Below are 12,823 nucleotides of genomic sequence, written 5' to 3'. Positions count from 1 at the left end.
TAATATTATTATAATATAATATAATATAATATAATATAATATAATATAATACAATATAGTTTTAATATTTAATTATACTATAACCAAAATATTATTATTTCTTATTTAATATTATAAAATGTTTTATAATACTATAATTATATTAACCATTTAAATAATATTATTATATTCTATATCATAACATATAATATGTTATTTAATAATAGTCTCACTGTGAGGTTAAGGATGAGGTTTTCGTGGCCAGATGACGTGTCGGACCTCTAGCCAGAAAGTTTTGCTTGAAATGAATTTTTTAAAGAGAAAGAGGAAACAGGGTAGAGAGAGGAAGGGCTCTGAGTTAATACTCTTTTAAACTAATCTAAAAGTGTAAACCTCATTTTTTGCATACACACATTGACCTTCAAAAGAACTAATTGTTTACATACAAAAATATTAACAATCAGATGGAAATAAAATGATTTTTAAAATCATTACTTGTCATAACAAACCAAATCATTACCATATATGAATCCATTATTATAGTGTAGTCATTACCATAATTACATGCTATAACAATTTATCCATGGGTGGTTTTATTCACACACCCCTCTTTATTCTCCACTCCCCTTTTTAATTATAATTTCTTCTTAAAAAATATTCTAATTATATAAAATGACAAAAAGGAATGAGTATAATAGACTTTATAACATAAAAAAATATTATTATAAAAAATAATGATATTGTATTTTTTTTTCCTTCACACACCCACATGTGATATTCTCAAATTACAAACAATTACTATTTTGAAATCTATCATAAAATTTTAATTTTTACCGCTCAATAGCTATTCTAAAAAATTACATAGAGGTATGTTACATTTTCTTTGCTATTTGCTCTATGGTGATTGCTTTTTTACCTTTTCTTTCCTTTGTTTTGTGTTAATGTTTTTTAATTTTCTAATCATTTCATTTTTGAAAAGACAAATCATTTTGTTTTATTTTCTTTTTCATTTCTCATAAAGTAAAATGATTTTTTTTTCATTTTGTTCTTTTTAATACTTATTATGCTCGCTTATTTGTTTTCTATTATTTTCCTAATTTGTGTTTTTAAGAATACCTAGTAAAATGAAGATATGAAATTACAGCTCTAGTAAAATCAGGGATAAAATAGACATTTCAGAAACAATTTTAAAAACATTTTTTTTAAGTCAAGTGAAAGGAGTATTGTTTATTAAAAAAGCAGAAATCCTGAGCTGGGTGATTTGAAGGCAAAATACATAATTTTCTCTTAAACATTTGGAAGTATTATGAACCACGAAGATTGTAATAAAATATTATTTCTGACACACCATTTAAAAATGAACAATTCTCATTCAATTAATAAAAAAGAAAATAAAGGCCCCAATGACACTCAATTATTTAGATTGACGTAAATAAGTTTTGACAAAACCATAACAAACCATCTAATTTTCTCAAAAATAAATCACTTATTAGGCTTTCATGTTAACGTCAAACAATGCAGCATGGTTTCAAATTAAATCTTAGTATTTTTTTTCTTTTTGGCTTGAATTTGCAATGTTTGAATTTAGTTTATTGAAAAAAACCAAAAATACTACTCAAGAGGGTAAAAATATTATTTATATCATTCCACTAAAAAAAACAATTGTCACTTAACTAATAAGAAAAAATAAAAGACAACAATGACACTCAATTATTTAGAATGGCATAAATAATAGGTTTCCATAAAATAGGGCAACCTATGTACTTTTCTCATTAGGTTAGTGTGTTCGGATTTCGTCCAACTGGGATTAAACTTGGATATCTAGGTAAACACATGTGCAGTAGGAAAGAAATGAATTATTGTAAGAAAGGATAAAATTTTGGGATGATCAACGTGAAAATTGAGTTTTTCTCATGAGTTGTATCGGAATCATATTCTTGTACATGTGGAAGATATTTTAAGGATCGAGGAGTACACTGTAAATTAGGTATGGATCATATGCCGCCCATGTGTATGAACAAGTTGGTTAATTATTCGGTATATTTTTGTCAATTTCGCATTTGAATCTGGTATTTCCAAAAATCAAATGAATTAGGAAAAGAAAACACATAATGTTGTTGTTGGAAAATTTATGTGATCTTTGTAAATAACATAATTGACGATACTATATAATGATTCATATATTGAAAGGACACATAGCGGAATTGGCAAATGATTCTTTGAATGATCGATCAAAAGTTTTCCAACCAATCGATGTTTACTTTGACATTCTATTCATATCTTTCAAAAACTATATCATGAAGTGGCTTTTTGAAAATAATAAATATGATTGACAAGATTGGAATTTATTATAACAAATAACGTGTATTGCATTCTGTTGAAGAAATGAATTAAGAAATTGCAGTAAACGACATTTATTAACACCCTAAACATGAGACTAAACAACAAAAGAACGACATGACAGTTTTTGGGAAAAGAAAGAGGCCTAGGAAATTTTTTTTTCAGATTTTTGAGTTTTTTTTTTTGGGGTGTGTAAGATATGCTATTCACTTCTATCTTATCTTATTTTATTCGATTAATTTTAAATGCCTTTTGAACTTGATACCACATTTGAACATTTCCCGGAGTTTTGAAAATGGTTCATTTCACTAGCTAAAGAATGAAAAAGAATGAAAAGTTATTCAGAACACCCTGTAAACTAATGTCGTTTCAGAAATATCTCCCAAACTATTGATTTTGTGTTAGTTTTCCTTCGATCATCTAAGATATTAGGGAGAAAGTTGACATGAAAGTGGCAATTTAGGAACAAATTGACTTAACATCAATAAGCGGCATGTATAAAAGTATAAATAGTGTCACCTGAGTTCAAGAATTAATACTCATGACAATATTCGATTGCCACATAATCTCCTCTCTATTCTCAATTAAAAAGTATGAAAAATAACCCTAAAACTCCTATTTATAGTCTTTGGAGTCGTAATGGATTTTTATTTTAGAACTTAAAATACACAATTCAGCCCTTCTCTCGAAGTAGCGTTGCGGCTCTACTTGTTAGGTTGAAAAAGTCAGTCATTGTATTAGAGTGATCGAGCCGAAAAGATGATCAAATATAGTGCAAGAGGTCAAGCAGTGGTTTGTTGATATTAATTCATGGGAATTATTTTCCATGAATTAATACTCATGGGAATATTTTTCCAACTTTATTCTCTTGATTGCATATCATATTGTTTTGATTGCATATCATAGTTTGGTACCTTTTGTTTTTAAAACTTTCATACCAGCACCTCGACCTTTTAGAAAATATTCTTTTCTTAGTACATCGGAGCCATTTTTTAGGACATGAAAAGACTCAATTGCCCTTATTGTAAAAATTCATCTGTTGATGAGAATTACGAGGAACTTATTGGTTCTCGTTGGGTTTATAAAATCAAAACCAAGTCTAACGGGTCTATTAAAAGATACAAAGTTAGGTTGATTGCTAACGGGTATTTTTTACCTTGGAGTATAGTATGGATTATGGGGAGACTTTTACCCCGGTTGCAAAGATGACTATAGTTCGCACTCTTATTGCAGTTGCTTCTATTCGTCACTGGCACATATCTCAAATGGATTTTAAAAATGCTTTCCTAAATGGTGACCTTCAAGAAGAAGTTTACATGATACCTGCTCGGGGGCTTTCTCATCAACCTGGTGAAGTTTTCAGGCTTTGAAAAGCTATTTATGGTCTTATGTTGGCACCTCAAGCGTGGTTCGATAAGTTCACTACGGTGATTACTTCACTTAGTTTTCATTCTAGCTATCACGATTAAGCCTTATTTATCAAAAATACTACTGATGTTCGAATTCTGCTCTCTTTGAATGTGGATGATATGATTATTACTTGTGATGATGTTGATGGGATTACAACATTGAAGTCAAAGTTAGCTCATTATTTTACAATGAAGGATTTGGGCCCACCAGGTTATTTTCCCAGTAGGACGCCTCCTCTCTGAAAGGTTACCTTCTCTCTCAGTCTAAGTGTATTGCTAACATATTTGAACGTGCTCGTCTTGTTGATAATAAGACTGTGGATACACCTATTGAACTTAATGCTTGGTATTCTTCTTTGTTGGATCCTAGCTTATATCATAATGTTGTTGGTAGCTTGGTTTATCTTATTCTCATTCATCCAGATGTTGCACATGTTGTTCATATGGTTAGTCAGTTTGTTACTTCGCCTATCACCGTCCATTAGGCTGATGTTCTTCGTATTTTGATATATCTTCGTGATACTCAGTTTTAGAGTCTTTTACTTCCATCTACTTCGTCTTTAGAGCTGCGTGCATATTCTGATGTTGATTGGGCTAATGACCCTATTGATTGTAAGTCCACCACTGGCAGGGTATCGTTCCATGACTTCTACCACTTGTGATATAGTTTGGTTAAGTTGGTTACTTTCGTATATGAGTGTTTTTATTCATCGAGCTACTCCATTGTATTGTGACAACAAGAGTGCTATTCAGATTGCGTGCAATTCTATTTTTTATGAGCGGACCAAGCATATTGAGATTGATTGTCACATTACTCAGCATCATCTTCAAATTGGCACTCTCGTGCTATCATTTGTTCCTTCTAATATGAAGAGAGCTGACTTGTTTACGAAGTCCCGTTCCACTTCGCGTTTTCAGTTTTTATCTAACAAACTCTCGCTGCTTATTGCAGGCACATCGTAAGTTTGAGATGGGATGTTAAATAATTATTAGTATTATTATTATTATTAGTTTTTAATAGGGGTAGAATAGTCTTTTTCTTTTATTTTGTAAGTTTATATAACCTTTATGTTCTTGATGCATTTTATTTTTCAATGTAATTCAATAACAATCCCTAGCCGATGTTTCTCAGTTTCATTCTTAGAATTATCAATACTATCATACATGTTATCATACATGTGACATTATGTGCTCCATTTAGTATCCTCCATCTAAATTTTAACAGTCGTCAATAATAATTTGAAGACACTATGTTGGTTTCCGATTCGAATTCGGATGCAGAAGCGTGTGAGTAGTGGATCGTGTATAACAAAAATTTTCATAAAACTTTTGAGATACTCTATAGATTATATTAATTTATGCGCAAATAAATTAATCATATTAATTTATTTAATAAGAACTCGCAGGATGATAACTTGAGTTCTTTGACCTCAAACGTTCCTTGCTCCAAAGCTAGTTTAGAAAACCAATGTATTCCTTGTCAATTCCTAGAATCCACGAAGAAGTGTGTGGGCACACCTGAGACAAAATAGGATTAGCAGTAAAGCACTCGAATTTCTCATGAACACCAACGCATGCACGACGTGAAATTTTTGGAGAAAAATTTTTCCTTCCCACTCTTTAGAGAATTCGGCCACTATGGAAAATAATTGCAAAAATTGTGAGACACAATTTTCTATAATTCTCTTATTTATAGAGTATAAGTCAAACTCCTAGAAGGAATCCAATTTTATCTCCAAGATAAAGTTTGTTAATTATCTCCTATTTGAATTTGGAATAAAATCTCCCACTCTTTATCCTCTTGATATGGCCGGCCAAGATAAGGATCATTATCCCTGTAGTAGGCGCCAAAAGCAAATAGAGAAGGAAGAGAAAATCATCATTTATCCTGCAGTCTAATTCTGACTCAAATTCAAATTCCAATTTATTAAGTCAAACTTAAATTAATTTGAATTCTAAATTGAACAACTTATCAAATAAGTTTAAATTGATAAATCTAGATGTGTTCACATTGTGCCTTGCGTTCACACTATGTGAACACCTTTACATAATTGATCCAAAATTTAAATTCAAATTTAAATAATCACATTATTTAAATAATAATTAATTCTCAATTAATTATCCTCGAGTGTTTAATTTTAGAATTCCTTAATTCTAAAATTTCAATTTTTCCCTTTATGTCTTGTAGAATTATTAGGACAACGCTGGGACTAATGGACTTATAATTCTGAGCTCTAATAAAATTAATAATTTAATTAAACAATTTAATTAATTAATTCTATTAATTCTAATAGTTACTCCACTATAAACTTGAAATTGCACTCTCAAAATTATAGACATAAATTACTTCTAAAGTGTGAAGTGTCCGTTTGATATAGTTACGGCATATAGATCAATCATCCATAAATAATTCATAATTAGAGTTAGGTAAAATCCGTTAACTCTAATTATATCTTCATCCTTAAGTGCCATTGATTTTCTAATAGATAGTGATTCGTAAAACACATTCGTGAACTAGAGCACTCTAACTAATCCAAGTACTGAATCAACACTCAAGATAGTTATTTATTTGCTTCTATCTCAAGAAGGAATGGATTCCATCTCGTATAATAACATTCCCGACTACCTACTTCATTATGTCTCTAAAATACAATGAATAGGATTCAGGGTTTCAAAATCCGTACCAAGTAAATCAAAAGACACAAATCCATAAATAGGAGTCTGCTAATAACTCAAGATTAAGATCATTCTATATATGACCATCGGTAGACTCAATTAGAATTTCTATACTTAACGAAAATTATCATAAATTCATATTGTGTCTGTGTCCCTATTCCACATAATCTCATTATGTGTAATATACTCATTCAATATCTCGTCATATTAATAGTGCGGATAACACCATTCCATTCTAAATGGGAATGACATGTATTAGTAACGTTTTAATTAAAAATTATAAACTTTAATTAAATTCATTACGAATATTATTTTTTATTATTATCCATAAACATTATCCTCTCGCATATAACACTTATATACAATGTTTAAGGTCACATAAATAATCATGGAATTTTCATTTGATATTCATAAAATATTCATAAATATATGCACATAAAATGATGAATAAACTCTTTTGTTAAATAAATAATAAATATCTAGTACATCTCATTCTTTTAGGACACCATTCCCAAAATAATGTTCATTTCTTTGTTAAATTTAAGGAATAATTTGCGCAACAAATAAAACATTTAGAAGGAAAACTTGTTAATTGTGAAAAGTTCAAGGACAGATGTACCAAGTATATTTTTTGCCAAAAAGAAAAATAAAAAAAAAAAACCAGAATTATAATTCGCCTTGTTGAGACAACTGACCAGATGAAACATTGTAACCGTGCTGTCCTAGAAGATGAAAATAAAGAGCAACATCATACAAATATCTATCATGAGCATGATCTTGATAGGAGTCGTTTATATGTTGAAGTGGTTTGTCGATTTCTCTTTTAAAATGGTATGACACTCCTAAACACTGAACTGCACCGATTAACTTCAATGGTTCAGAAGAATCTTTTGCATTATTTCATAATACCTCCATGTTGGAACATACGACATTGAGTGCGCAGCGGAATTTTAAAAAATTTAAATCAATGCCAAAGCCAAACAAGAACATGTTCATGTTGCTATATAACATAAATACTAAAGATCTAAATCATACCCTTAGAGATTTAGAAAACAACATGTCTGACAAATCAAAGCGTTACAAACAGCAACCAGAAAAGCCTCAACCAACTGGTCTTCTTGGTTATTCTCGTTTCCACGATCGGAGTGCGGGTGGGCACACGTCGTTCAATCTCCTCTTGGTATTCTTGAACTCCTTCCAACCATAAGAGAGCTAAAGGAAAAATCATTCTTGAGAATTAAATAATTTTTCCTCTCAAGAATCTTTTGCCAACAGCCTCCAAAAAGTCTCTCAAGTGATCTAATGAATAATGTGACTTACTGGGCTAATGTTTAGAAAGTCATATTTCCGTAACAATTAAGTTTCCTAAAGTTTATTTCGCTTACAGAGTTAGTTTTACCACGTCAACATGCGCTACACGTTACAACCGCTCGACCGGTGACAGAGACGTTATAACTCACCGATCGGCCTGGCCTTCATGAACTAGTCGACTGGACCGGTCGACCTGTCTGAACTAGTGAAACTTGTTTTCCTAGTTTCCCAATAGAGAAGTTGCTTGATCAAAATGATCATATAATAATCTTCCCATACTAAATAGCTCTTAAAACAATAATTCAACCAATTTATCTAGAATTAATTTATCAATTAATTCACCCGATAAATCACTCATGAATTAATCAACCAGTCTGATATTAACTTTGAACCTCATTTACAGAAATAACACAAGTTACCAATATGTAGGAAATACACCGTATCGTAACAGAAATTATGAGAGCTAGCAAAGGGACCCGATGGACATATATAAATCAAGCTCTTATAATCACAATGCTACTTGTAAACCAACAAGTCCGCCTCATGATTATAAAACTCTAGCATTACTCCACTAAAAGTCTAGAGCTGCACTCTCGATTTATATAGCACATTTACAAAGCTCTGATTAAGTTTCGTCCATGACTCAATATATTAATGTATCATCCTCATATGATATCCATAATCAACTTGAGGTCAACTTTTGTTTTACCTTCCCAATTACATTTATCTTATGTTCCATTACCGCTCCATCAGAAAACCACTATTCGTACCATTATAAGTAGTAGACCATTAGATAACACAGAGTAATCTAATGGCCGAGGGCTCATATTTTTCAATCCACATATAATGCATAAGAGGATATCATTGAGTCTTTATAGGAGTTATGAATTCCACTATCTATGAATAACGAATCTACAGATACACGAGTCATACCCTCAATGTACCGGTAAGCGTACCTTTACATAATGTCAAGATGTCTCCCTTTGGTACATCAAAAGATACAAGTCAAGCATACGAGTTCATTATCCATCTCAAGATTAAGATGACAACATATAATTCGTCAAAAGTGAATTGTTTTATTCAAACGGAATTATTAATTAAAACAGTTCAACTTTGGTCCGGCCCAATATAGATTTCACCATTAGAAACTATATCAATGTCTCTACCCATGGAGTCCCACCTCCAACAATCAAGACAAGCCGTTTCCGTTAGGAAGTAGACAACATAACAATCTTAACATGAATAAAGCGCCTAACTTTATTCCCTCGATTGTGGATCATACGATTTAGAATATCATCTTTAAATTCATGTCTTCCGCATGTTCTTCACATTACATGCATGACCTAAAGATTTAGAATGACAGTCTCACACTTTCAGTTTGCTTATCGTACATTCAACTATTATGAACCTAAAGAGGACAATACATAGATAAATGAAATAAATAAATCTTTATTAATAGTCAAAATGTCTTAAAGAACATTGTTACATTTATTCCTAAGGGCATAAACGCTAACACTCCCTCCTTACCACTTCTTTTAGTTCTGCAACTTGTTGTTTATCCATTTGTTTCTCTGCAGCAAAAAGTATATTCAAATTTCAAATATTTGGTTTGTTTCTCTTTCGAATTATCTTCAAAGATAGGATTGGTGGCTTGCTTCTATCTTCAAAATATGATTAGATTCTATTTTTAATTAGCTTCCTTCTCGTTTTTGAATTGTAGTCTTCTATAAATAGGAGATCTGGCATTGTTTTTAAAATTCATTTAGAGATTAATAAAATTATGTGCTTTGTGAATTCTCTCAACATATCTATTTTAATTTTTTCAGTATTTTGTCGAATCAACAAGTAATTAATGCCTATGTTCCTGGTATTTGTGAGCGAATCAACAGGTTTATATAAGTCTTATTTTTTAGTATTCTAATAGAATAAACGGATTTTTTGATATTCTAAGCGAATCAACGGATAATAAGAATTTATCTGATTTTCTATATTTTTTATTACGCTTCCGCTACATCATACACATATAATATATATTATCATGTAATGACTATAATAAATATTGCCATATTGTCTTGCGAATCGCAGTTGATAAATCGGCCTCCCCAAATGTTCGGATGAAATGTGGCTGTTAGCGGAAGGATTTCAAGTTTAGTATTTTGGGCGAGAACTAGCATAGTGATATTCATAGTGTGGTAGTCTTCGAAACAGTTACAAAGAAGAATTTCAGGTACTCTTACAAGTAAGCTTTTTCAATTTTTGTGAATGTGGTAGCGATCTGGTCTGCAGGCTTTTACCGCTTGTGTACTTATAGACCAAGAAATGGATTCAAGTACAGATCAGCTCAATCTGATTTCTTAGCTTCCAATTACGATATTAGCGTCAATTAGGGAGGTTAAGAAAAAAAAACACAAAAAGTGTTGAGAAGTGTGTGATTTTCTTTAGTAATGTTTTTTTCACGATAATAATTTTCTGTAGGAGAAAAAAATGAAAGTATTTCTTACATTTAAAGTGAATCGTTATAAATATTATGTGTGCTCTTATTCGGTTTTTTTGTTCAATTTAAATTTTATTTTATTTTTCTGCGATTATTTACTTTTCTCCTAGATAATACATGGTGACTATCTATTCGTTTACATATACAATCATATACATGTCCAAAAAATGTCAGCCTCAAGCCTTCAGGCCTCAACCAAACAGAACTACAGATTGTTTTGTATCTCTTTCCTATTGATCTGAAATATCTTGTATGTCCGTTCGAAAAAAAGAAAAGAAAAAAAGAAATATCTTGTACGTTACATACATTAGTTTATTTGTTCTTATCTCTTTCCTATGAAACCATATGTTTAAAGTCCACTAAAATGAGTGATCACCAAAATTGACTCAAAATCAGTAAGTTACCCGTTTTTCATAAACGGAACATTTCTTTCAATTTTAAAATATTGTGTCGATTAACTAAAACTATACTTTAAAAATAGTGCAGTTTTTGCACAAATTCCTTTTTTTTTTTTTTTTTTTTTTTCTGTTTCTTCCTCTTTTTTCCCTGCAAAACGTTAGACTTCTTGCATTAATACAAATAATTGCTAGCTTAACGGAAAGAAATGTATATGGTAACTGAAATCATAATGGAATGGAATGTACTAAACAAAATACCCAAATGGAATTAATGCCTGTTTGATTTGAGATCCTTCTGCTATAAAATGGATGTAGAGGTACATTTGAAAAAAAAAAAAAAAAACAAAAAACAAAAAAAAAGTTGGCAATTTAGAAGAAAAACGTTATTTAAGAGGCACACATGAGAAAATAGTATTTGAAAGCGTTGCAAGGAAAAAGCTCATTAAACAAGAACAAAATTGTTTGTTATCTATATTTAGGCCTCGTTCGTTTCGCTGATTCGAGTTTAGAATTCGAGTTGAGATGTGATTTTATGTGAGAAGCTTTTTACTGTAGTAAAAAAGTTAGATGTGACTGTTTGTGAGAGCTTTTTACTGTAACAAAACTCGAATTCTAAACTCAAATCAGCGAAACGAACGAGGCCTTATTCAAGTTTGAAACTTTCTGGTCCTTAATACACATGCACATAAACGGAACAGAGCACAAAAGCGATCAAATGCAATGGTCGCATATTAAAATCTTAGCTTGACATTACGATTTTTTTTTGTTTCTCGTTCAAAAAGTTTACTTGGGATATATATATATATATATATATATATGCATACATATATATAAAAGAATATTGGTGGTAAATAAGCGGAAGTTAACAATTAAAATTCTATTGAGTAAATTAATAATTTATGTTAGGTCCCTTTTTTGGTCGGTGTCACAAAGAGTGTTATAACATTAGTTGTAACACTGATGACAGATACGTGCAAATGGATTTTTTTTATCCAGCATCAGCAAATTACAAGTGCAGAAAGATCAACAGAAACATAAAAGACACAAGAAATTGATATCGCAGTTCGGTGCGCACACCTACATCTGCAGGGCCACGCCCAGACAGTGAACAATCCACTAAGATAAAGAGATTACAAACACCAATCGGTCTTACACAGTCAAAGACTCCCTCCTTGATGTTGTCGCCGCTGTGGAGAATCCCCTTAGTGGCCTTGTTCAGCGAGCACCACTCGTCTTTGAAAACTTTCTCCCGAAAGCAATGCGTTCTTCTCCCGAAGAACCACCTTTTGTTTTTTTCACTCAAAAAACATGAAAGCAGTTTTTTTTCTGCAGAATATTTCACTCAAAAGCTTTATTACGTTCATGGCTGCAAACCAAATATATACAACCCAAATTAGTCTATAGTCTCATCTATTCTTCCACCAAAATCACCCTAAATAAAGCAACTTCTCCTCCAAGGATTCTTTCCATACATAATAGAGCCCATCAATTAGCCACCAAAAGTCAACCAAATCAACCCCATAAACTTACTTCCTTTTATTGAGGAAATCATCCCAAATCATAATCCCAAATCCGGTGCAAGTAGCCAAGAATAGAGTCTCCATAGTAGTCCACAATTTTAGTAATTTTGTTTTTGAATTTACAACCTCTTACCAACTAGTGCTGAAACTTTGGACGGGCCGCCCGCAACCGCCTGAAAATATTGAGTTTTTACCCGAGCCCAACTCGCCCAAAAGTTCAGGCTGCCCGCTCGAGCCCGAAAATGTCCTTGAACGAGCCGCGGGCTTATATTTGACTGCCCGAACTCGGCCAGGCCGCCCAAGCCCGCCCGAATAGCCTGAAATTTTTTTTTAATATTTTTTAATTTTAGTAATTATTAAGTTAGTTTATATTAAAATTATATTAAAATTAATATTCAACAGACATTCACTACACCTTAAGGGGCTTTTAATAATTATAGGGTGCGTTTGGAATTGGTTCCAAAACGTTTTTATTTTCTGTACGAAAATGAAAATGAAAACGTTTTTAGTTTCATTTTTGAATTATTTCTAAAAATGCGTTTGGTAGTTTTATTTAGAGATTGATTTCAGTTTTAAAAAAAACTGAAACTGCGTTTGGTGGTTTAATTTTTGAAAACATGTAATAATATATTAAATAAATAATATTATTAAATATATTAAATAAATAATATATTAAATATATTAAATAAATAATAT

At 31.2% G+C, this 12,823-nt stretch overlaps 1 protein-coding gene across 1 annotated transcript in view; it reads left to right on the top strand.

The window, feature by feature from the left end:
* Positions 1–3,488: 3,488 nt before the first annotated feature.
* LOC112092019 (SH3 domain-containing protein 2-like) overlaps positions 3,489–12,823 on the top strand; it is a 20,192-nt gene continuing 10,857 nt past the window's right edge. Inside the window, exons 1-4 of the mRNA XM_024167088.1 lie at positions 3,489–3,674; positions 4,043–4,174; positions 4,262–4,360; positions 4,681–4,687. Of these exons, the coding sequence (XP_024022856.1) occupies positions 3,489–3,674; positions 4,043–4,174; positions 4,262–4,360; positions 4,681–4,687 (424 nt within the window). The remainder of the gene's footprint in view (positions 3,675–4,042; positions 4,175–4,261; positions 4,361–4,680; positions 4,688–12,823) is intronic.

Source organism: Morus notabilis, unplaced genomic scaffold, assembly GCF_000414095.1.
Source record: "Morus notabilis unplaced genomic scaffold, ASM41409v2 Scaffold372, whole genome shotgun sequence".
Classification (NCBI taxonomy): Eukaryota; Viridiplantae; Streptophyta; class Magnoliopsida; order Rosales; family Moraceae; genus Morus; species Morus notabilis.
Note: the sequence above shows the minus strand (reverse complement) of the source record. Positions and strands in the feature narration are given on the sequence as shown.